Here is a 26,972-nt window from a genome sequence, read left to right on the forward strand (position 1 = left end):
TTATGGTTTGAAGTATTTTATTTGTATATTTGACATTACATGCACACAGAAACTAAAAAAGAAAATAGTTAAAATACTCTCACCACACTGAATAGAACCTGCACATATATCAGCTGCATGAAAAATATATTTAGACTATGCATATTTATATGAATGGCCCTACATTTTTGTATTTGGGGCAATGCGAAAGTGAATACATAATTCATTAAACAAAAAAGTAACATTTTATACTGAAAAAATAAAATAAAAATAAAATTCTATCTACAACTAATATAACTGTTTCTCTGAGCATTATAATATTGTTCAAAGATTCAGTTGATCTTTGTGGGAAAAAGTCAGCACAACCTCTCATACTGAAATGAGCCTCACTTTAACTCTCATCAATTTTCCTGACTGCTCTACTCTATTTCTGCGATGGCTCTTCGTAAGCGCTCCCAGAAGTTCACCCTCTCCGCCTCATCCTCTGGCCAGTCCAGGTACGTTCGTGACTTCACCAGCTTCGAAAGCCTATGCAATCCCATGCAGATGAAGGGTTAATACACAAGCAATTTTTTTCTAACCATTTTGTTAGAGGAGGACAGACAGTAGGATCTTAGCCTGGCTATCAAGACTCAAGTCTGGCCAACAAACCCTTAAACATTTTTTATTCCTCTGAAAAACCAATCAATTTGGAGCATTTCCAACATCTCGATGCGACGTCTTGAAGCCAATCCTTTGCAGTCGTGATAGCCAGGCTAATCTTTTATTATAGAGAACACAGCCCAAGAAGGACTAAAAGGCCAAAAGAAGACATAACTTAGCTCACTTTGGTCATTCAGAACACACAATCTACTGACTCACCTGTGAAATGCGGAGAGTTCAAATGGCGAGATGTGTTCCAGAAAGACCAGGATGAGCCTGTGTTTCTGCTCCTCTAGCAGACGGTGTGTAGCGACACGCAGTTCCAAGGAACACCAGTCACTACGCAAGTAATGGCGACTCAGGACACAGACTGTGCGGCGGCTGTTGTAGATGCTCTCAGCAATGTTGTCCACAATCCCTTTACCCACCTATAGCAGAGACACAATACAGAGATCACATTTCAGAATGCATTCAGAATGCATATTAATGGTAGGCCTATACTGTCTTTGGGGTGCCCATATTTATGCACATGCTCATTTTTGTGTAAATCATCTTTTTATACAGAAATGTTTAAATCCACATAAAATTGTTTCTGTTACACCCATTGAAATTGTTTCACAGCTGAAATGTTTCTCTTTCCCCACAGTTTAACATATGTGGAAATTAAGTTGCTACTTTAAAAGCTGAACGAGAGATAAACCGACGTAATGATTTTCCAAAAGGGTGCCCAAACTTTCTCATGGCACTGTATATACACGTATATTTGGCAACATTTGACTTTTAGCTATAACTACCTATTTAAATGCTATTAATGTACTCAGGGGCCGAGGTAAGGCTCACCTCAAAGTCTCTGTTGTGCAGACATAACCTGAGCCTGGGGTCTCCTTGTTCCTCCAGTCGAGGGGCCAACTCCCTCAGTATCCATGCCTCATCACGGCTGCTAAAAGACACAAAGGCATCAAACTGCTCCTCCTCCTCCTCCTCTTCCTCATCTAACAGATGGTATTGTATCCCATCTCCCGCTCTCCTCCTCCTGTCCCTCCTCTTTCGACCGATTCTTCTCTCCAGCCACCCGCGCAGTCGGAAGAAGACCACGAGGAAAGGCCAGCGGCCAAACTTGTACCCCAAGGACGTGGCGGAGAGGAAGAGGATGCTCAGAGCCGTCCCCAGGTAGCACAGGTACTCTATGTCTGTCTGGCACAGCCGTTCCATGGTGGGCAAGAAATCCAGCTTGTTGTAGTGCAGCACACACTTCTGTCTCTGGAGGTAGAGTACCTGAGAGAAGACCAGGAAACATGGTAGGCTACAGACATTTGTTAAGAAACGGAGGTGTCAAACCTAAAAGTAAATCTATGATGCAAGTACAACACTAGCACATGATATTACGTACATACAGTAGCTGTTACACCTGCTATTCCTTTGTTCCTAATGAGGTGGATAGATTTTGCTGTGACTGAAAAAAGCTAAAAAGGAAACACACAAATGTAATCCAACCAGCGCAGAACCAGGTACATTGGTCTACACTACAGTAACTGTAGAATATGTAGTTACTCAGGGAAGCTACTTGTGTTGGAAGGAAATGGTGACATGTTTTTTTTTTTCACTTCTAGGCCTACTTTTACTTTGACACCTTTGGAAACAGATGATTTTAAACATTACCTGAACATGTATGGCTCTCTCTGCCCAGTTCAGGAGCCAATCACTGTCACAGTCACAGCGGAAGTCGACTCTGTCGAACACCACAGCGATGAGCGAGGTCAGTGGGTCGAACACACCGTCGTGCAGTGTGAGAGGCGTGGTGCTATACAGCCGCAGCAGTCGCAGAGCCGTGAGGTCCTGCACCATTTCCCAGGTGAGGTACCTGAACTGACAGTTGCTCAGGACGAGGACCTGGAGGTTGGTGAGGTTGCGAAAGATGGCCCTGGCATCTGTTCTGCCTCCCAGATAGAGGTTGGTCAGCTTGAGGCGTTTCAGGCGCGTCAGTGTGTTGATCGAAGTGAAATCGAACGTGGTCTTGTCAATATGGGTCTCAAACTCGAAAGACTCCAAGTTAGGGTAATGCGAAACCATGAACTCACCTTTACAGGTGAACTGCTTGCTCTGCACTTTCAACTCTCTGACTGCTTCGTAGAATGGATTAGGCCTATCGCACATGTTGGATTCCAGCAAGTCTCCCTTTAGGTCAAGGATGAGTGTACCATTTGGCGCTTCGGTTAATTCACTGAACACAAAGTTTGTTCCGTTACCTGCATCTATGCTGAGATAGCGTAATTTAGGTGGAATCCCACCAAATATTGCATTGATGGGTAGAGTGTACATGATGTTTATCGTTCCAAGCCTCAGTTCTTGCAGCTCGCGCTGTTTGCGGAACACACGATTCTCTATGTACTCAATGTTCACAATCTGATCAATATTCAAGACCTCCAGTGCTGGAAGATAATAAAAATCATTACTATGGAGTATCTTGATGCGATTCTTTGTGAGTTTTAAAATTCTCAATCTAGTTATGAACGAAAATGCATTGCTATTCAGAGTCTGTATCGAATTTAAACTCAAGTCAAGGATTTCCAAGTTGGGCATACAGGAAAATTGCTTAAATAAGATGACAGACAGTTTATTATTTGTCACAATAAGAGAGAGTAGTTTTGAGAGTTTCTTATGGACGTCTAAGCAGAAATTTGAGTCATTCAGACCTACTTTTTCCATGCGTACATCCACCAAATTTGTCAAATTCGCCAAAACGTTTGACATGAAGTTCTGTGCATTGGAGTGCCAAATTTCAAATTTTGCTAATGTTTTGCCACACTGGCCAACATCTCCCACAGATAGGTCAGGTACTTGAACATAGTTCAGTATCAGCGAGCCCACTGTTAGGTTATGCACTAGTTGGCAGAGCCTCTTGAAGTCAATGGGCAGATGGTCCACAATATCCCCACTGAGCTCAAGTTGCTCTACCTGCCCAATGCCAGATTCCCAGATGGTACTGACTGATTTCCCTTTAAAATCCATAGAGAGACTTGAGAGATTCTGGAACATTTCCAAAGAGTTTGGCTCAATGGCAACAATTGGACTGCCTTCTATGCTTAACACGTTCACCTTAGACAGAACATCAGTGGGCCACCTCCGTGAGCCATTGAAGCAACCTTGGTTTTTGACGGCTGTGATATTGGTGCCTTGCAGCGTCAGATTCCGCAGTCTTGACATGCCAGGGGGGAGCAGGCAGAAGACATCTCCAAGGTCAGCTAAACACCCGTCCACATTCAAGCCTACAAGCCCCACTAGATGACTGAAAGTGTCATTTGCAATACCAAGGAACTTGAATCCCCACATACTCAACTCCTCTAAGCTCTCCAAACCCTCAAACGCCTCAGAAGCCAAAGGAACTTCTCTACACTTTCCAAAACGTAGAATCAAACTGGAGAGGTTGGGCAAGCCAGTAAAGGCTCGGGCCTCGACCCTCCTGACTGAAGTCCCAGAGATGTGCAGATGCCTCAGCTCTGGGAAACGAGAGAAAGACCCACTGAGAACTGTCCAACCGCTATGATGGATACACAGTGTCCTCACATCTCGCTTCACCTCCGTGAGGTCTGCTTGAAGGTCGGTCGTATTGCATTCAGCGTATGGCCCCAAACCAGGTAGATGCCTACAGGTGATAGTACCACCCATGTCAGTGAGCTGGTCCTCATTGAAGTTCTGGCAGTGTTTGGCAATACGGGCAGATGATTCTCCCCAGAGGCCCAGGCTTATCAACAGCACAACAGCAAGAAATCCACGCACGGACAACTCACACACACAGCTCATGGTGACACATGAATTTCACAGGATGTGTGCAGGAAACCTTGATAAAGAAAAATTCTCTTTCTCTATGCAACCTTTTGCTTTTCCAGTGTAACACGCCTGCCACACAAAATGTACATTTACTTTTAGCTTTCTCTCTTTTTTCCTCTATGCTGGTGCAGTCCAACTCAGGCCCTGTCAAACTCCACATAAATTGATGTACTCACAAGGGCGGCTCCTATTTTGCAGCAAAAAGTAGCACTGTGTGTAGAAAGGGTCTCACACTGACGAAGAAAACGTGAGAAATGGAGTCTCATCGAAGTTCACAATCTCTGGCAGCAGCAAATTGTGCTGTCAAAAAAGGGCATACCTCTGACGTTCAAGTCAAGTTCAGTCCAAACAAGGTCACTTATACATGCATGCAAAGCAATTTAGGAGGAACTGAAAAAGCATCCTTAGCAACACAATATTCATGGGGCTACACTGGGTGTAAAAAACTTAAAGGTCATTATGGCACAGCATAGAATGCTGTTCTGGACAAGCTTACATTGCTTTTATAAATGTTGATTATAACCTCAAGTTTCAGATATTATTTCAGAATTATTTTTTTAGGGAGTCATGTGATAGTTTTAGGCAAATGTTTAAAATGTAGGAAAACTTACTTCAACCTTCACTATTTTGTAGAATTTACCGCTTTATCTAGTGCCATTTAACCCTTACAAAATGTTTAGCAGGCTGTCATAGTCTGTGTAGGTTTCTTTGCTGCATCAATATCTTCAGGGCTAGAAATATTCCATTAAACAAGGTGTAAATTACCTGATCATATGATGAGCTGTACAGACGAATATATCAGTTACTGGTGTTCAGGGCTGTAAATCAACACCAGCCAACTGGCCAAATGCTGGTGACTTTTCAGTTTGGCTGTTAGGAAAGACCAACTTACTAGCCACTTTCATCCATTAGTGAGTGTGTTCAGGGTTCTAAATCAACACCAGCCAACCGGTCAAATGCTGGTGAATTTTCAGTTTGGCTGTTAGGAAAGACCAACTTACTAGCCACTTTGACCCATTGGTGAGTGTGTGTTTGGCTAGTAAGATTAAAATCTACTACTCATTTTGGCTGGTGATGAAAAACAACTTTTTTCTCTCTCTTAACTCCACTGCATGGAAACTTGCAGAATACCTACTGGATAATAACGCAAGGTAATTTAGATAGTTGAGGTAACCAGATGTTTCTTTTGCTTTAAATACGGTAGGTTCACATGTCAACATGTCGTGTCTGGTTCAGATTGTCACATTAAAAAGAAAAGTAGTTGTTGCCGCAAATGTCACAGTTAATATACTGTAAGTTTACAGTAACAACTCAAGAAGTCAAGTGTGAAGAGGCATAGGGGGAACCGAAAGGCCAAGCTATCAAAAGGAAGTAGTATGGTAGGGGTTAACATGACCGTTGCAGATGTCTTTTAATAGACTTACTTTGGCTGCATACTACAGAGACTGCAAGCCGTGTGAAAACAAAATGTCACTCGTGTGCATTTCTGTTTGAATGGCTATGCAGTGTTCAGATGGATAGCTATCCATGTTTGTTACAGACATTCAAATGCTCTCTGATTTCATGTTTTTCTCCATTGTGGTTTGAACAAAGTTTTGGAAAAATGAGATGTAATCAAATGACTATTTATCAAAAACCCAACGTTGAGCACAATGGCAAACACTGTAGCATTAACCATTAGATAATACACCACCATTAGATAATACACTGACAATATTTTCCCCCACAAACTTTTATTCATCAATATTTTTTAGAGTAGAGCCACTTAACAGCTTTGTGCCAATATAAAACATTACAATGCTCTGCATTCGTTTTTCTTTTCACCACACAATTAATTTAGAAACATTTAAACATAACATAGAATGAATAGAAAATAACCTAAATGCCATTTGTTTCAGCAACAACAGTAATTGTGCACAATTATTCCTTGTGTTAAACAATTCAGTTAATTTAAACAACTTCTGTACCATGTCTGTACCAAAAACCACTCACTTTTAAGTTTATTTTAATGTAAATAAGTGTGATCCCTCAAAGTTGATGTAATCTTGAATTTTTAGATTTTCAGAACAGTTTACCATTCCCAACAACACCCAAGATTGTAAAATTATGGCAAGAAGTTCAGTGGCAGCAATGGCACATTTGAAATGTATTAAGTAATAGAAGCAGTGCAAACAGTACCAGAATAAACAAAACTAGAGTAGCACAAATACGACATCATGTGTTTCTTGGTTGAATGCACATTTTCTAAGGATCCCAGATAAGAAAGCGGCCTTTTTTATTTTAAACAGAGGAGACTACACTTGCTATGTTTAAGGTTTCACTACAGGTCAAACCATCTTCCCCTTTACACACACACACACACACACACACACACACACACACACACACACACACACACACACACACACACACACACACACACACACACACACACACACACAATGATTTGGAACCATAGTAATATGGTATTTCACAAACCACAGCCATCGTTTCAATGAACCAATTGTCAATGCTGAATATTATTCAGTATCACTAATGTTTTTTGCAATTGGATTCAGTAGTGACATTAAGATACAGTTTTTTTTAGTGCCTACCAATAACAGAAAATAGGTCAGGTAAATTCTTGCCATGGTCGATTCAATCCCTCATAACTTATTGCATCCCATCATCACCGAACCCTACCACTTAACAGGGTGTTACTTCTCAAAAGCAGATGGTTTAAAGAAGTGAAGATGTGGGGTTAGAATATGACTAAAATTAAATTTTCCTTTTCACTCTTCCTGTTTTTCAGTACATGCGTATAGATCCCTTGCCTTGAGGCTTTTCTTCGACATATAGACTTCTCGTTATGTCTATCTAGATTAAGCAAGATACCAACTGATTGTATTTTCCTAAAGGTAGAGTATGCAATTGTTAAGTAGTAATAGTGATTTTTTTGTAGCTTATTTCCAGAATTGATGCTGCCCATTCACACGACCACCACCACGATCAATTTCTTAATATTTATTATGTCTTGAAAATGTACACCTATAAAATATGAAAAGTTGGCTTTTCTCCATATCCGGCATTTGGAATTACTAGTCAGTTGGCTGCAAAACTTAAGGTCAGACCAGTACGTTTATTTTACAAGTTTATTACCTAGTATAGTATTTAGCAGAAATCACATTTGTGAATGGGCAGCATAGATTATGAAAATAGCTAGAATCGCATATTCTACCTTTACGTCTGAGGGATTGGGCACAGCCTATAGTCCCTCCGAAACACTTCTCTCTGCCCTCACCTGGCTTGTCTTTTGGTACCTCATTAATAATCTGGACCAGTCACAGCTAGTGCAGTTGTGCTCAACTATGTGAAAGGCCTGAACAAGAATCCTGCTACAGTTTACAAACTAAACAAGTCAAGCCATCCTAGCATATTTACATATTCAATAATACCTTCAGTGACAGTGAGTTCAAATTACATTAAGTGCAATAACAGTCCAGCCCATGTGATATTTTCTACTTGGATAAAAGTCTCTGTGGCGTTTCCCCTCCCCCAGCTGCGTGACGCAATACTCTGTAACAATGTACAGTGACGAACATACCTGCAGAATCCGCACCAGTGGTGGTGCATATAATTTTGTGTACGTTTTCAACACAGAGATGGTAAAGACGTAGAAAGCTGTTTTTTTTTTAAGAATGAGGAAGCTTGGCTTATCAACCAACAGTGTTACATTACAGTATGTATGTAGGAATAAGAGCCACCCAGTTGCTGCTCACTTCTACATCACGGTAATATTTCTCTAACATTTCTTCCAATTCCTATTCTTCCTCTTATCATGTTCTCCCTTTCTTGAAAATTTCGCTCAATGCTGTTCTTTCTTTGCCCCCAGTGGCTCCTTCCAGGCAGCGGTGCTTTGAAGTCCCTAACTTTTCCTTGACCCTAAACCTTACCCTCACAATGCCTAACCTCATCCTTAACCCTAAACCGAACTCTAAGCCATGTTTGGTGGGGTGCCTGGCAGGCACGCTGCCTTAAGCTACGTTCACACACGTCGCTGCTAGTTACTCGCTCAGCAAATTAAGTCACTAGAATGTTTATGTGTTCCAATGCAATGTGGGCGGATCCCAAGTTGAAAATATTTTAACTTTGAGCGAGGCGAGTAAGCGAATAACCAATTTTAATGCAGAGTTCGGTACTTCCCTCCTGTGCATTGGCAGTGGGAACGTTTAGCGAATGATCCATGAGAGAGTGGCGAGTAGGCGAGCGAGCGAGAAGCTAGTAACTAGCAGCGTTGTGTGTGAACGTAGCTTCAAAGGCACCTTTGAGGGCAAAAAATAAACAACACAGATCTTTCACCACATCAACCTCTTACTCTGCCACTGGTTGTCTGTGTCTCGTCGACACCTCCACCTTTCTTCGCTTCTGCCTCCGCCGGCAGGGCGAACTTCTCCAGCGCCTCCTTCTCAAAGCCCTCCATCTCCTCCTCCACCTCCCGGTTGTCCTCCTCCTCTGCCAGGTCCTCCAGAATGTCCGCCACGTCCTCCACGAACTCGCTGAAGGGCATCTGGTGGTGGGCGAACACGCCGCCCTCTTCGGCGAAGAACTCCTTCACCAGCCTGCCCAGCTCCTGTTTCCTGGTGGCCTGGTCCTCGGTGGAGCCCTCCAGCCGGTTGACATAGGCCAGCAGCAGGGCCTCGAAGTCGGCCAAGGAGACGGGCACAAGCCCCTGGGCCCGGGCGCAGGATGCCGCGTCGGAGCATTCAGCTGTCGCTGCAGGTGAGCCGCTGCGGGAGTGCTGGATCCTCTGTCGTTGCTGGCTCCAGTAGTCCCCGTGTAGGTGGTTCTCCTTGTGTTGATGGTGATGGTCATCTTCATGATCTAGATGGGAGGATGCTTCGTCCTTCTTGCCGTACTTCCTGTCTTTCTCCTCATCACGGTGTTTCTTCTCATCATGGTGTTTTTCTGATTTCTTTTCGTCTTTGTGTCGCTCGTTCTTGTGTTTCTTGTGCCACTTGCGTTCTCTGCCACGGTCCTGCCATTCCTCCTCACGTTCTTCATGTCTGGGCCTCTCCTCGTCTCTGCCACCGTCTGACTGTTTTCGCTCATACTTCTTTTCTTTCCATTCCTTTCTAACCTTGTGTTCTTCTTTCCCCTCCTTCCATCTCCTCTCCTCCTCAGGCTCCCTCCATTCTTTGCCCTTCCTCTTCTTGCCGTCTTCCTTTCTGTGTCTCCAGTCAGAGTCTTCTTCACTCCACTCTTCTCGGTCTCTCGACTCTTTTTTCTTCTTCCACTCTTTCCCGTCGATCACTCTGTCTCCTTTCCGCTTCTTCTCGTCCTTCCATGGCCTATCTTCATCTCTGTGCTTCCACTCTTGTTCTTCACTTCCCCTTTTACCTTTTTTCTCTTCCCTTTCTCTCCACTCTTTTCTCTCTCCATCCCTGTGTCCATCCGCACTCTTGTCTCTCTTCCACTTTTTGTCCTCTTTCCACTCCTTCTTTCCGGGCTTCTTCTCTCCCTCTTCTTCCCAAACTTTCTTGTCCTTCTTATATTTTTTCTCTTCTTTCCACTCTTTCTTGCTGGATCTGTCCTTGCTTTCCTCCATATCACCCTTCTTCCTCTTGTCTTTCCCTTCTTTTCTCTCACCTTCTTTTCTGGCGTCTTTGTCTTTCTTCCACTCTTTCTCCTCCTTCCATTCCTTCTCTCCTTTCCATTCTCTCTTTTTCTCCTTCTCTACTTTCTCCTTCTCCTTCTCCTTCTTTTTCTCCTTCTCTACTTTCTCCTTCTCCTTTTCTTGATGTTTCTTCTTCTCCTTCGCAGCTTTCCTGTCCCCCTTCATCTGCGGCTCTTGCTGTTCTGCTAGTTTGCCAGCAGAGGGTGCAGCTCCTGTGCAGAAAAATAAAGCATATGCATGTGCCCATGAGGAAATGAGACTTCAAATCACAAAACACATGTAAGGACTAGGCACATCAATTTGTGTAATATCTTCATATTACAAGGTAATATCTTCATATTACAAGGTAATATTATAAAAATACATGTATCTATTAAAAATAAAGCCATTCAAAGTCATTTGAAAGTTAAAATAATTGCATTTCTTTTGCACATTCAATATGTCCTAAAGGTGCAGTGCCTATGCTTGTGTAAAAAGCACTTCAATGCTGATTTAATTTAACACTCCTCTTGTGTTCTCCACAGGCACTTTACTGATTGGCTTGGGCTGTCTGTTCCCCACGCGCGAAGCAGTGTACTGGCTGTGTACCAACACTATGGGTCCAACACTATGGGTCCAACTCAATGTAGTACCTCCTCCTATCCTTTTGCTTGTGGCCTTGTGATGTGAGGCAAGACATTATTGATGATAAATGTTATATTCAATAACAATTCAAAGGTCACTCTCTCATTTGCAATTGAGATTTTGAATGAGGGGAAGCTACGCGAAAAGTTGATCTGCCTAGGCTGACAGTGGGGCAACGTTATTGTTTTCTCCGCGGAGGAGAGGCATTGGCAAAGCAATGCATGGACCGCAAGCTAAAGAAGAGGATGGGAGGTACTAATCTGAAATGGACACAATGTTTGGGAGTGCAGATGCTAAATGTCCAAGCTAAAAGCTCAAAGGAGACTTGTTTCAGCAGCCAAATGTATCAAAGTCTTTGGGATTAGCTGTGGGCTATGTCTTTTAATACAACAATTCATAATTGATCAGACAATGAAAGTATTCTCCAGAGATGGCAAAGAGATTTTACTCCTCTTTGGCAATACATTGTATGATATATAATGCCAATTAAGAGCAGTCGAATTTGGCAGAGAGAGAGAGAGAGAGATAGACAGACAGACAGACAGAATGAAAGTAAGAAAGCAATTATCCCGCTCCTCTGACGCACCACTACTAAAAACCTGTCCCTCTTACCCCTCTGGGCCTTGAGAGCACCAGGCTCCTTCTGAATGGCCTCCATGTTCTCCAGGTCGTGCTTGGACTTCTCCTGCTCCTTCTCCTGCTCCTTCTGATGGAGGGAGGAAGAGGAGGAGGAGGAGGCGCCAGGACGTGCCTCCAGTTCCCCCTTCACTCTCAAGAACTCCTGCTCCAGCTCCTCACGCTTGGTCCGCTCCAACACCCCTTCCTTGGCCAGCTGCTCGGCCGACTCCAGAGCCTCCTTCTGGGCCTGGGGAGAGGAACGGAGAGGGGACAGTGAGAGAGAGGAAGGGAGGGAGGAATATGAGAGACGGAATGGAGAGAGAAAGAGACAGGCAGAGGAAGAGAGGAAGGGAAGGGGGATAAGGAAAGACACCAGACAGAGACAGAGACAGATGAGGCCAGAGAAAGAGAGAGTGAGAGACAGAGAAATACAGGAGAAAAGAGGGAGAAAAAAGAGGTAGAATGAGAAAGGAAGGGATTAAAGAAACGCGGACTGAAGTGAGCCTAGGGAGATGTATCCCAGTCAGCCTGAGACCCAGTTAAAAGCTTCAGAGAGGAGAGGGGGAGAGAGAGAGAGAGAGGGAGAGAGAGAGAGAGAGAGGGAAGAAGAAGAAAAAGGTGCTAAAGAACACTCTGTGGGGAATCAGACCTATTCTGAAATGGACTTGATAAAACCGGTCTGACTCTCCAGTGAGCGGGTGGATTTAGGATAAAGCTCTGCTTCACAGGAGCCTTAAGTGGCTGCACTTTACCGGACTATTCAGCCAGAAGGCTGGAATCAGACTGGTCACAAAGCACAGCTGTTTGAGGGTATTTTTACAAGAAAGTATTGGATTATGTAGCCAGCAGCAACTGCTGGTCAATTGGCATCGTTCACTTTGAGGACAAAAACACTCATACATGCAAACATACGGTATACTCAACCACAAACACTTCACAATCTCACTCATTCAATTCATCTCGGTCACACGCACACACGCACCTGTAACTGGGCCTGTAGTACTGCTATCTGTTCATTTTCATTGACGGGAATTCCAGGGGACTTCACGGCACCCCCACTCTTCAACCACTCCTGTGACAAAAACACAAAGACATGTATATGCACAGTAGTCTTGATTGTTATTTGCTTATCATAAAAGATGTGTGTTTCAAATCCTATCGGGTACAACACATACATTGTTACAATCAACCAATCAAAATTACTTATATAGCACATTATCGTACATAATTGCCATTCAATTTGCATAGGATTAAAGAAAGAGAAAAGAGACGAAAAAATAAACTATATTGTGTTATAGATAGTAGATGATTAATTAACCATAATCAAAGACAGATGAGAATGAAGCCGTTTTTAATTTCTTGTAGGGGTAATATAAAAACTGTCTAACCTGAGCAAGGTCTCTATCTTTCAAGTCCTTCACATCATCCCCTTCTGAGAAGACAAGAAAGAGAGGAAAAAATAGAATGATGACAAAATAAAAAAAATCATGTTAAAACATGTTCAGTAACTTCAATGCCTGAGTATTTAGCCAATTGTGTTGTTGTCAATTGAATGCAGATTGTGAAATAATGTAATATGAGTAAAATATCTTTAGTGCAATACAACACTTATTGTACGTGTGATTGCGTTTTCATAAAGTACACATGGTGTAGCATGGCAAAACAGAGACACCTTGGGGTAACAGTGTTTCCTTTGCAACCAAAACAAGCACGTAAGGTGAACTTTCAGAAATGATCACAACCACTAAACTGTTTGATCCAGCAAAATAAGGGGAAAAGTTGTTCCTTTTTTGAGAGTAGAATGTTTTTTGTAACATGGTGTGGACAGTTAAAGTAAAAAAAAAAGTCCTGCCATATATCACACCATATTTCTTCTGCTTGTGCTGCAATTGTCTCAAGTGAAGAATTATGCTCATGTGTAAGTGCTTTGGTGAACGATCACTGAAACAAATATATGGCAAAACTTTATGACCCTGACATAGCCACTTCTGGGTGTGGATAATAAATATGTTTGGGGGTGGGGTAAGGTGGGGGTGGCGGAGGAGGAGGGGTTAGATTCTCACATTCACGCAGACATAGAGTACAGTGCACATGAAGAATGAGACATGCACACAGTCAGTGAGATATCAGAGCAGGAGAATGCTGTGCAGATGAGTAGGTGTGCATTGCATTCTGGGAGCAAGGGAGGTGGAGAGAGAGAGAGAGAGAGAGAGAGAGAGAGAGAGAGAGAGAGAGAGAGAGAGAGAGAGAATTATTCTGCTTGAGCAAGTGACAGCTACTCCAGCAAAGCAACAAAAGCTCATAACCACAATTTTCACCACGTGCAAACAGATACTCTTTCACTCGCACTCACACTAACGCTTATATACACAGACAGGCATACACACAAACATAGACACACACAGCACATAACTTCCAAAGCTGTGTGGTTGTGCTCTTTTGCTCACTGTCTGGGTCCACCTACCATCATCCAGATCCATGAACACACCTGTAGAGCAATACTCTCAGTTACATTCATCACAACAAGGCAAAGCCACTTGGGTTTTTAGATAATCATTTCAGATTATTATTATTTTGGTGGCTTTGGTAACACAAATTTGGGGTAGCACCACATTCAAGAGGCTTTCAAAGGAATAGCATGAGATTAATAAATATTAACTTTTGGAAACAAGAAAACGCCATAGAGATCATGTGTAAAATATGCTGTGATGCTGCGTCGACTGTTCAACTTCAAAACCTGTTTACTGGTATTCTTCCTGTATATTTGTGGCATGATAACACATCATACACCCATAAAAACTGAAGGCTAATCCTATTTATTCAAAACCCCTAGACAGAGGAAAAATGCTGATTTCAACATGCAGTTGTATTGCTCACACTACCCTTGGGCCTTGACTTGTCAGTATCGTACAACGCTGCATTTTTTATGTTTAGCCCTTTTTTATGATTTCAGCCATTCTAATGGTGGCATGGTTTGTTTAATTTTGTTTCGAACAAGGTCCTAACATACTCCAAATATCATGTGTTAGGCAACATTGGGCACGTTATAACACAGCAATAACTTTTGGGATGATATTTGCAGAGCTGAACAAAAAATGCCATGTTGTCGGGTACTGCATGTTGAAATTGGCAGGAATTCTCCTTTAATAAACCAGTAGTTCATGTCTTATAGTATGCAAAGGTATTCAATCTAAGCTTTCTGATGCGGTCATTGAGATCTACCTACCCATAAGTTCTTTGCAGGACCAGGAGACAGTCAGGATAAGGCCATAATAGCCCGTTTTATGATAACAAAAATACACTTCATATAAATACCACTGTCTTGTTATACACGTATACAGTATACACAGCCCTCATTCCCTATTCTTGGAACTAAAAAAGGACAGCACAAGACATATTTTACACATATAGAAGAACATGCACATTCCACAGTACAGCCCACAGTACAGCTCATGACTGGATGACTGGACAGTGTTTTGAGTGACTTATAATTATTTATTTTTTTTAATCACAAACCACAGGCCACTTCAGCATGATTTATAGCAAAGTAGATGTAAGCAAATAGCCCACTTCACTGAGGCCAGATGCAGGACAAAAAATAATAATAATGCAGTCAGTCAGAACACTGAAGCTCCAAGATGAGGTTTATCTAAAAAAAAATGCAACATTCCAACCCCTCTGGTGGATTGAAACATTGAGTGTTTTAAATAAACCCTATCAACCATGGAGCTTCAGCATGCCAACTTCCCCTTCCTGCCTCATGATTACAGCATGGTTGTCATGGAGCCATTTTTTACGTTACCTTCTAGAACTCACCAGAGAGGAAAATGGTCCCCAGCCCCAGCAGGAGAATGGCTCCCAGGATGCACTTGTTGAGGGACAGGCCTATCTCTTCATCCCTGGCGGGTGGCGGCGGGCGGAACTCCTCCTCCGCACCCTCCTCTTCCTCCTCCTCCTCTTCCTCCCTGCCTCTACCATCTTGATCCAGGGAGCCCAGCTGAGACACCTTTCTTCTCCTCAGCCCGTCTCCGTCACTCTCTTCCTCCTCCACCCCCGAGCGCCTCTGACTGTCTGCTACATAGAGAGAGAGAGAGAGAGAGAGAGAGAGAGAGAGAGAGAGAGAGAGAGAGAGAGAGAGAGAGACCAGCAGATAGACAGACAGACAAAAGGAGAGGAAGACAAGAGAGAACAAAAAGAAAGACGGCAGACGTCTGAGCGTCTTTGAACTTGGTATCTCAGTCCCTCTGCATTTGTTCATTACAAGCTTCATTTCAAAGGGAGAGCAGCAGGATTCAAATGCAGCACACCATAGCCAATTAGAGAGCAGAAACACACACACACACACACACACACACACACACACACACACACACACACACACACACACACACACACACACACACACACACACACACACACACACACACACACACACCTTAGGAGTCTGACACACACATCAATAGGAGTCGAACACGGCCTACGTGCATACATAATAATATGCTCGCATGCCGCCTTTGCAGATGAGGTACAGTACGTCTTAGAGCATTTGGATCAAACACTTTCTACTGCTGATGTTCACAGCACTACCACAGTCACCCTTCACCCATCCAGATAAGAAATGTCAGAACTAACGCTTTTTAGATTCAAGGTGTTGTGAGTGTGTTGGTGCTTGTGTGTCTGAAATTAACCGTTACATGGCATTCGACAAGGACTCGGACATGGCCTGCACTTGACAGACAGAAAGACATGCAAAGACACATGCATATAGTAAACACAGGCAACATCTCTCTCTCTCTCTCTCTCTCTCTCTCTCTCTCTCTCTCTCTCTCTCTCTCTCTCTCTCTCTCTCTCTCTCTCTCTCTCTCTCTCTCTCTCTCACACACACACAATCTCTCTCTCTCTCTCTCTCTCACACACACACACACATACATACACGCGTTCTCTCTCTCCCTTTCTCTCTCTCTCTCTGTCTCTCTCTCTCTCACACACACACACACACACACTCTCTCTCTCTCTCTCTCTCTCTCTCTCTCTCACACACACACACTCTCTCTCTCTCTCTCTCTCTCACACACACACACACACACACACACACACACACACACACACACACACAATCTCTCTCTCTCTCTCTCTCTCTCTCTCTCTCTCTCTCTCTCTCTCTCTCTCTCTCTCTCTCACACACACAATCTCTCTCTCTCTCTCTCTCTCTCTCTCTCTCTCACACACACACACACACACACACACACACACACACACACACAATCTCTCTCTCTCTCTCTCACGCTCTCTCTCTCTCTCACACACTCTCTCTCTCTCACTCTCTCTCTCACGAACACACTCTCTCTCTCTCTCTCTCTCTCTCTCTCTCTCTCTCTCTCTCTCTGGTAGGATCTATCTAAAGAGCTCAGCTGCTTATCCCAGGGTGTTTCATTATGGATGAGGTGTCCGCTCCGGTGCTGCCTGCCTGTGAGGAGTGGCCCCCTTCCCTTCCCTATTCATACCCCCTCCACAGACTCCATAACCCCTCCACAAACCCCATAACCCCACAGACTCCATACCCCCTCCACAGCCTGCATAACCCCTCTGCTACGGGCTGCGGCTGAGCTCAGAACTCCCTTAACAACTAACTCCCACCTCAGCCATAGCTCTCCCTCTCTGTCTGTCAGGGTATCTGACATCCTTACATAAGCGCGCGCGCACACACACACACACATATATACACACACACACACACCCTTGTTTGAAACTCTCACACAGATACACACAACCCAGTCTACACAATTTCTTTGATATATTTTTAATAAGTTTAAGTTGAACTTCATTCCAGTTACTGAAGTGTGTTTGAAACATTATATAATGAAATACATGTCTAATAAATTATTAATCGCTTTGTGAAACTCAGCATTTCAAATGCTGTATATGATTATTTATATCATATAGCTTCTTTTTTTTTAATTTTTTTTTTTTAAAAGAGACCTCTAAATCTCTTTTGTATTCCTGTTGTGAGCCGCGCCACAGAGCTTCACAGATGGTGGGATTTCTTCAACGCATGGCACTTAAAAATTCTAACAAACCGAAATTGTCAGGAAGCAAATGGGGCTTGTTTGAGTATGCACGCAGGCAGCAGAGATGCACAGCCTGTTACGCAGCCAAAGATGCAAAGCACAGGCTGTTAAGTGCAACAGCATGACATCATAATGCAACAAACTCCTCCCCTTTTATCCTGTAAACTTAGCCACACCCACTTGGTGTTTATCTGCAGTCCCGCAGGGGGACATCTGGCCTTCCCCATATGGATCACTGGACACATTATACACACCGAGTCAACACATTATTGCAAGGCATTAAAGACTGGCGAGAAATTAATTCGTCAAGAGTATAATTTCCTGGAAAGCCTTTAGCTAAACTATTTTGCTTTTTAATATGTTGGGATTCAGTTTTTATTATTTTAGTTTTATTTTTAATCTTCCATGAGGACTTTTTCTTTTTTGTGCATTGTAGCATGTCATTGACTCGTTGATTTGAATAAAGCACATTATGAATAACATTTATGATTACTGATATTACTAATGAATCACCAGCTCATATTACAACAAAAATATAATAAAAAGAGGAAAAATATATGTGTGAATGTGTGCATTATGCAGCCTTGGGTATCACTTTATTTTAATAGTTCACTGTTACGTGGATCTACCACATTAGGTAGAGTGTAATAACCAGCGTAACAATAATTAATACCATGTAATACCAGTGTAACACCATGTACCAATTTTGTACTTACATCTAGGGTTAGGGTTGGTACATGGTATGGCATAAAGTGTTACCCAGCCTTGAATGGCATACCTGTCAGTGGTACTTCCTCAGTGCCCGATCTCCCCAGATCAGACCCCTCCTCTTCCTGCTGATGTCCCTCCTCTTCCTCTAAGGTGTGTATGGCGTCAGGGGTGGAGCTCATATGCGTGTAGGAATCGGAGAACAGATCGGGGTCGTTGCTGGGATGTGTGTGACTCTCGGAGTAGCCGCCGTCGTACACCACGTGGTGCTCCTCGAGGGTGGTGGTGGTAGTGGTGGGGGTGGACTCCTGTCCCTCGGCCACCGAACTGAGTGGTTCCACGCTGGGGGTGGAGTCATCATTGTGGCCGTTGTTGTCAAAGCCATCCAGGGACGGTTCCTCACTCACCTGGGAGAAGTAGATGGCAATACAGGCTTACTACAGGCTTATAACATGTAACATTTATCTCCACAGATGGAAATCGATTGATGGATTGATGGAAAAGAAAACATGAATATCTAGCCAGGGCTGTCAAACTCATTTCGGTCCAGGGGCCACATAGCATACAGCCCATTTGATGTCAAGTGGGCCGGACCAGTAACGTAATTGCAAAATATCGCACACTTCTGGTTCATATCGAAATGGCATTGTTATGAATCATCTGAAGGTGGATGACAGTGGGTGTATCAGGAGCATTAACTGTAAATTGCAAGCAATAACATTGTTTTCAAGTATTGAAAACCTGAAGTCTTTTTTGGGGCCAGGAGTCTGGGGCCAGATTCTGGCGGGCTGCATCCGGACCCCGGGCCGCATTATGGTTGCCACCCCTGATCTAGCCTATGGTCATTAAAGGGACACTTTGCAGGAAATGGTCAAAAAAGGTACTGCAACTATGCTGCTTATTGAAATTGGGCTGCCTATTGCCAAATTTGATCTTTACATGAACGTTTACTAAGTATTAAACAAATATTTTCTAGTATGGTCCAAGTACAGTCATTTTTGCAGCTAAAAATTGCTATTTTTGGAAATTCAAAATGGCGGACCATGGAGAAGATCCCCCTTTTCATGTATGAAAAGCGCAATTTTTCCAGTCATAATGAATACTTAGAATTTGATGCTGGTGGTAAGTATTCATGAAAAAGGTAACATTAGTGAATTGGCAGCATGAATTCTGGAAATAAACAACTTAAAATCTCACACAGTGTCCCATTAAGCATATTGCCCTGTGAATAATTTCAACTGTCTAGACTGATAGGCTGACTGATCGATGGATATGGAAGATGAAATTGGATTTGCAAGACATTAAAAACTCATTACCCTGTTGCAACCCCCACACCCCCATTGCCCTCAGCATAATTTCAAATTAAAAGGTACCAGTCTAGACAGTTGAAATAATGATGACAAAAATATAGATGCTATTTAGACTTAAGTTAGTACATATACTGTATACTAGGGCTGCACAATTCATCGAATTTTAATCAAAATCGCGATTTTGGCCGCCACGATCATAAAACATGAAAATCGAGATTTTATGGGTGGAAATTCAGTGTTCCATCCAAGCTGCGCGCACCTGCAGACTTGTGCACTGCTCGCACGTTCACAGCACAAAGACATTTCAGCCAATAGTAATTTTGTTGACAACTGTCTCTGGGTGGAGGATAAGTCTGTGAACCAATAAGCAGACAGTACTGAGAGGGGGCGGGCGGCAGCATTTTGGCAGGCTGGCTGTGAGTCGGAGATGGAAATCTCCCTGTCAGTGCACTCACTGCTGGGCAGTGGACTGGAGTTGATTCATCCTAATGGTGGCTTTATATGAGGAATTCAAACATTAAACCAGCCATTGCATGATGCTGGAGTCTCTGAAGGTGTTTTGAAGCTATGTGCTTTGACCAGCAACCGTTTGTGATTATGGGAAACCAAGAGAAATAGCTTTATTTCTGGTCTAAAAAAATCGCTAGTTAGCATGCTAACACAAACGAAATAAGCTAAGCAATGTTGTCTACAACAATTAGAGTGGCTGTTACTCACTACTCATTAACACCAACCTGCGTGTAGATATCATAGCTGTTTTGGTGGACAACTAATGTAAAGTTACACTGGTGCAGTGAGTTAAATTACAATGAGTGAAATTCAACACAATTTGTAGCTGCCATAGTTGCTTCTGCTTCCTACATTCTCAATGTGATACCTTGCTAGCTTGACAAATGCACTGCAGTCCAAATTGGCAGAACCTAACAGAACTCTAGGCAATAATACACATCATGAAGCTATGTTTTATTTAAATGGTTATGTTTTCATGCCAAGTCATGAAGTATTACTTTACAGACCAGAGCATATGCATATTATTAAATTCAAAAGCACAGCCCTTTGATTTCTCAACTCACTCTCTTTCCCTAATAAAAACACAGAGATAACCTTCTTCTAACTCTCCTACTCACAGGTGCACTACCTCCAGTCCAGAATTGAAATAAGCTGGGAATCAATAGACAGCACAAACGTTAAGCTTGGTTATGCTGCCTTGCTTTGTGATTGTAGAAATGCCATCATGCAGACCACAGCTTCTTGGTGGCCTAGGTACACACATGTTCTGGTCTTCACCCTGCCCTGCCAATGTCATATTACAAATCAAACACAGTGATTACCCCCACTTCCTGAAATAGGCCCTACTTGTGTTTTTGCAAGTGATTTGGGAAAATACAGTGTGATGCCACTCAGTTGGCCTGTTGAGGAGCCAATAAGATCTTGCCACTGTAGGCCTATGGCATATTTTATCATATTCACTACATAACAGATTTTTTTTTAAATTTGGCTTTATTTTTTTTGATAGGCTACTCTGGAATGGGAGGGGGCGTGTGTGTAATCGTGATTATAATCGAAATCGCAATTTTGATCAAAATAATCGTGATTATGATTTTTTCCATAATCGCGCAGCCCTACTGTATACACACTTGGGAACAATTTGTATTATGTACATTCCTATGTGAACACTCATGGATTTGCTCATTTTTGAGTTCCTTAAATGAACTCAACACATTAGCAAAAAGATTCATGATGACAAGTCACATGAGCAACACAACAAGTACCGTTTCTTCCTCGACTGGTTGGCTGGCTCCCCCATGTTCATGTTCAGGCTCTGCTGATGCTGTTGCTGCTGATGCTGCTGAGAGAAGCAGCTCTGGCTGTTCTTCCGACAGGGCCGCTGGTTCTACCTGCTGTGAGGGGGAAGGGGCAGACTCAGGTAGCCCAGTTGAAGAGGCCTCTGCTGGGCTACCAGGGTGGAATTGGTCCGGGGGGTCCACCTCTGATCCTGGACCAATGTTCTCAGCAACAGGTGCCTTCCCAAACAAGTCAAGTAAAACTAGAGTTCACAAATTTGTTTCAACACCCCCACACTGGTACAACCCCCTTGCCACACACACACACACACACACACACACACACACACACACACACACACACACACACACACACACACACACACACACACACACACACACACACACACACACACACACACACACACACACACCAGGGCTTGACACTAACTTTTTTCGCTTGCCTGCCATGTGGCTAGTGGTTTTCCTGAGTAACTAGCCATCCAGCTATTCTACTAGCCACAAATTTGATATTGTTTTTTTGTCTTTATCATGACGCTGTTCATCTAACCTCAGACGATGAGGTGTTAAAGCAATCAGATGAGTGCATAGCTTTCTATATGGAAATTAATCAAACAAATAAAAACTGAGGAACTGAGCTTTTTCTTGAACGTAAATAGAAACAATTGATACACAAGGCGTAAAATGCAGAATAAATGCTATTCTGATGTGTCATACCGTTGAATAAGGTACCTGCCACACTGGCTAGTGGCACTGTAATTTTTACTAGCCACAGCCAAGTTTTACCAGCATTTGGCCAGTTGGCAGGTGCCAGTGTCAAGCCCTGACACACACACACACACAAATATGATGGGCCAGGGGTATCGCCCCTCATCCAGACACACTGAAGAGTGTAGCTCAGGTGCAATGAGAGGGTCCAGTTTGTCATTCAACAAACATGTACACACTACACATGCAAGTGCACACACACACACACACACACACACACACACACACACACACACACACACACACACACACACACACACACACACACACACACACACACAAACAAGGTCATACAGGCGTTAAAATGGTCTCCATATTGTCCTTCGAAACACACACACACACACACACACACACACACACACACACGAACAAGTTCATACAGGCGTTAAAATGGTCTCCATATTGTCCTTCGAAACACACACACACACACACACACACACACACACACACACACACACACACACACACACACACACACACACACAACACAGGAGTCCTTACCTCTGGTGTTATGATGGTCCAGTTGTTGCCATTGGCACTGTTGCTGGAGTCAGACATTGCCCTCTGGTGGCCCTGCCCCAGTGACTGGAACACACACACACACACACACACACACACACACACACACACACACACACACACACACACACACACACACACACACACACACACACACACACACACACACACACCCCACATTTAGGCACTGTAAAGCCTTGGTCTCCAAACAAAGGCCCGCAGGCCAAATCCAGCCCGGGCATGGTACACATTTGACCCGCCATGAGGTCAGAACAATTGGAAACGTAAATGTGTGTGATTTTCAATCACTAAAACTTAAGTGGGTCAAATCTCTCCAAACCATTCACAGCGAGTTAGATCTTATGCTAACAATTCCATAACAGACATTGACAAGACGGGATGTTGGCTTGGCCGGCGGCCTCACTTTCTCTACATAATTTGGCCCTTGCAGAAAAATAATTGGAGACCACTGCTGTACAGTATGTATTACAGAGAGAGAGAGAGCAAAAGAGCGAGAGAGCGAGAGAGCGAGAGAGAGAGAGAGATGCAGATATTTAAGATGCAAATGATCAAAACATACAAATGCACACACACATGATCATTCAAAGACGTGCCTGCACAAAGACACGTATGCGCGCAAACACACCAGGCAGCAGTGGCGGTGGCCGGGTTTTAAATAGGTCCCCTGTGCCATGTCCACGGTCATTTTCATAAGCTGCTAGTCATTTGCATGGCAGCCCAGCAGGACAACAAAGCTCTATGTGAAGAACCATGAGGTCATCATGCCTCTATGGTCCATATCAGGAAATGGTGCCAGGCCTACACTATGCCCACTATGTGTGAGCCATGTTTGGAAAAAACCAACCCACACACACTTGAAGACAGTTGATTTTATTTGACCGTTTGTGCTTTTAAAGTGCCATGCTTCTTTAATTTAAGTAAAATAACACAGTTATGGCTACACTATATTTCACTTCTCTGACACTTTTCTCCAAAGCGATTTACAGTTACATACCATAATCGGTTAAGTTACTGTCCCTGGAGAAATGTGAGGTTTGATGCCTTGCTCAAGGGCACTTCAGCCATAGATAATATGGGATTCAAACCGGTCCCTTCTTTTTTTCAGGCCTATTGTGCTTTATTTGAGATAGGGTAGTGACAGAGGGACAGGAAACGAGTGTGAAGAGAGAGACAGGTAAGGATTGGCAAATGACCAGGGCCGGAATGGAACCCGGGTCGCCGGCGTAGTAAGCTAGTGCCCTGCCATTAGGCCACGACAGGGCCAAATCTTTCCCTTCTGACTCCAAGACCAACAAAAGCAGGCCTCATCGGGCTACCTCCAACCATATTACATACAGTATCCTGCAACAGTACTACAATTTGCTTGATCAGATCAGGCCTAGCATTTTAAAAACTCCATATGGTTTGAAAAACAAATTTGTGAGATGCATGAAACATGTATGACGGAACATCCTAATTAAAACACAGGATATTAACAGCCTGTAAGCTGTTTACACTAGAGGCATTCTTGAGCAATGTGGCCAGACCATACAATGACAGCGTCCTGTTGATCCGGACGACAGTTCTCAGATACAATCAATAAAACAATGAGTTGCAACTTGGTCATGCATCCCCATACAGGGGGGTGGGGGCCTGGGGGGGGCTCTGATCTGGGCTATTTTTCAATTCACTGCAATGGTGTGTGTGTTTGTAATGTGTGTCCATGTACTGTAGCCCCTTAATGCACGCCGTACCTCCTGTGGCACACTGTAATAGTCATTGAAAGTTAACCCCTTAACGCACGCCGTACCTCCAGTGGCACGCTGTAATAGTCATTGAAATGTAACTATCATAGCACTACAATACTATGACACAACACAGGCCCTTTGGTAATGCACCACGACTTGGTCATTACCATACTGGTAACAACAAATGTATAAAGCCGCGCCTTAAGGGGTTAACTACCATAGTACTACACTACTATGACAGTGGGGCCTTTAGTAATACAATACGACTTGGTCATTGCCATTCTGGTAACAGCTAATTTACAATGGTGTGTCTTAAAGGGTTAACATGCTCTATAGCAGACATGGTAAAGAAAATCATGAAGGTGCAATGAATGTGCAACCACTATGTACAACTTATATGTAGTCCCACCTCCTACTTAAGAAATGTTCTCTTTGTTTGCACCTCTGCGAGCTAGTCACATTCTCGTTCTGTATAGTTTACATTTTATGTGCGCAGTGACAATAAAAGACATTCTATTCATTCTATTTCTATTCTCTCTCACAGTCCACAGCAGCACACAAATGGCATGGGAATATAGGTCTGTGTTCGTATTGCCCTCTGTGTGTGTATGTGTGTGTGTGTGTGTGTGTGTGTGTGTGTGTGTGTGTGTGTGTGTGTGTGTGTGTGTACTCTTTCACAGTCACAGTCAAGATAATGTACAGCGCTGGGGAGCTGTGTGTCCGTCGGTGAAAGGAAAGTAGGCCGTGTGTGTCAGCACTTATACAAGTTAAAGTAACAGTCGCTGTATGAAGGCCTCATTAGTATGTGAGCTGGGAGTGTGTCTGTGTAACGGGCCAGGCCGCTCTGCCTTTTGCCTGCACAGAGGATGCTTTGGCAGCCAAGTGCGTAACTAAGGCTGCTGTTTTCAAGTTCGGAGGAAACCGTTTCGCCCGACTATCAGCCACTGCAGCGGAAGGGATGCGTGTGAGAACGATGGTCACTGCTTTCATATAGTGACATGATGTGTGAAAAGCGAAGCAATTCACTTGCCTGTCTTGCCTACTCGTCTGACCTACAAAAGACAGTGGGAAAAATACAGGAGGAAACTGAGACAGAACACAGAGAAAGAGATGTACTGGGAGAAGAGGGGAGGAAGAGGGCGATGGGTACCTCCTAATGATGGTTTTCAGTAGACTATTCTGTACAGATGAGCTAGGCCTACAGTAGGCCTGTGCTTTATGCTTTATTCTTCCCCAATTTAGAGGGGTGTGCAGTGCAAAATGGGGAGAATTTGTCAGTGTTAAGTCCTGCACCAAGTAGGCTAATTGTTCAAAGAATATTCAGAAGCGTGGACGGCTCATTCTGAGTGACACACTTCAGTTTATAGCAAGGCCCTTTCTTCCTCGTTCCTGCTTCAGTAATTTAGGTCTTCTAATAGAGGGTCTCCCACGAGAGGGTTTCTGAACGAAGCCCAGAGCCATGAGAATTGTTGCGGATATGGTGGATTGACTTAAATAGCTATTCGCTAAATTTAGCGCAGCAAGAGATATAGGCATAATGCGCGCAGTTCTGGCCTGGGGGGGTAGTTTTATGAAGTCGACTGAACAGTCCTTACAACCGAGTGTGTGGAAGACTTGACATGGCTGTAAGTGGTATTTCTTTCAAACACTGGCTGGCATATGTCGTATTTGTGCGTTGAGAGGAAAACAACTTCAGGCTGTAGACTTTGCGCAAAACACGCACCAAGCATATCTTGCACTGAAAGGCGCCCGACTATGTACTGGTGCCAAGAAATATGCCAAGAGAAAAATATTATCCAGATCCCTGACAAGTCTGTTGTTGAACGTCTTAGTTTGTTTAGTGGAGCTTCTTCGTGCGAGTTGCGTCCAGTGGGCATCAGACTCTGCGAGTATAATCTTTTTTATCAGCTCGGTGCTCTCAAAAACATGACCAAACATGGACAAAAAGTGGCAATTAGCGGGTAGCCTATGCTGAGTGGAAAGTCGCTATTCAGGATGAGTAGTTAGTGGATGATGAGGTACGGTGCTACTTTCCTCAACATAACAGGACGCTGGCAAAAAAAGACCCTGAATGTTTGCTAGGCGCATCATCTGCCCAACTGTTGATAGACAAATGTTGACAAAAGGGGAGTGCGCGCGCGCAAATGTTTAGAATACCAACTCAAATTTCACTTTGAGGTAAGGCAGTAAATCACCTTTAACGTGTACATCTCTGTCAGAAACACGTTTAATATAAAATATAAGCATAACCCACTATGTCGAAGGCACAGTGACAGCTGCAAGTGACGCCACATGCCTTTTTCACGTCCTCATACACATACAACTTCGCTACTGTACCGGAAATGTAGAACTGTTCAGCCAAGTTGTTGTTCACGAATGTTCAGTATTGTTACTAAATAAGGATGACACAAATGCACACAATCAAGAACATAACGCAGTCTTACCGTTATCACCGTAGGCTCTCTGAAATTCGTAAATTGATGTCCTTTTCCGCCTGATGATTGGGACTCCTTCGCACAACTTCTAGAGCGGGGGCGTTCACTACTAACACTGATAACTCACTCTCTGCTTTTTACCCAATTACCGCACGAGGTTTATCTTTATCCCGCCTCCCAATGGCAAAAGCAGCCAATTACAGTTAAGAAAGCAACGCAAACTTTGTGACTGATTGACGCACACAGGTGAACAATTCCTTCATCTCT

General features: G+C 43.4%; 2 protein-coding genes across 4 annotated transcripts; both read right to left on the bottom strand.

Moving 5' to 3' along the window:
- Positions 1–334: 334 nt before the first annotated feature.
- LOC134448582 (toll-like receptor 13) lies at positions 335–4,445 on the bottom strand. The gene is made up of 4 exons (XM_063198258.1): positions 2,281–4,445; positions 1,462–1,896; positions 841–1,049; positions 335–507 (listed from the first exon to the last, which is right to left on the bottom strand). The coding sequence occupies exons 1-4, from the start codon at positions 4,420–4,422 to the stop codon at positions 399–401; spliced, it is 2,895 nt and encodes a 964-aa protein (XP_063054328.1). The 5' UTR covers positions 4,423–4,445; the 3' UTR covers positions 335–398.
- A 1,228-nt stretch (positions 4,446–5,673) lies between these two features.
- On the bottom strand, positions 5,674–26,848 carry pbxip1b (pre-B-cell leukemia homeobox interacting protein 1b). Of its 3 annotated transcripts, none has more exons than XM_063199525.1 (10): positions 26,715–26,848; positions 22,505–22,588; positions 21,203–21,454; positions 18,191–18,527; positions 15,161–15,415; positions 13,809–13,832; positions 12,733–12,776; positions 12,327–12,416; positions 11,339–11,591; positions 5,674–10,314 (listed from the first exon to the last, which is right to left on the bottom strand). In XM_063199525.1, exons 2-10 carry the CDS (start codon positions 22,559–22,561, stop codon positions 8,792–8,794), a joined length of 2,835 nt encoding a protein of 944 aa, XP_063055595.1. In that variant the 5' UTR covers positions 22,562–22,588; positions 26,715–26,848; the 3' UTR covers positions 5,674–8,791. The 3 variants fall into 3 exon arrangements, with proteins under 3 accessions (XP_063055595.1, XP_063055594.1, XP_063055597.1); XM_063199524.1 differs by having other exon boundaries at positions 5,675–10,314; positions 15,161–15,418; positions 26,715–26,847; XM_063199527.1 differs by lacking the exon at positions 13,809–13,832 and having other exon boundaries at positions 5,675–10,314; positions 15,161–15,418; positions 26,715–26,847.
- Positions 26,849–26,972: the final 124 nt, after the last annotated feature.

Source organism: Engraulis encrasicolus, chromosome 5 (assembly GCF_034702125.1).
Source record: "Engraulis encrasicolus isolate BLACKSEA-1 chromosome 5, IST_EnEncr_1.0, whole genome shotgun sequence".
In the NCBI taxonomy this organism is placed as follows: domain Eukaryota; kingdom Metazoa; phylum Chordata; class Actinopteri; order Clupeiformes; family Engraulidae; genus Engraulis; species Engraulis encrasicolus.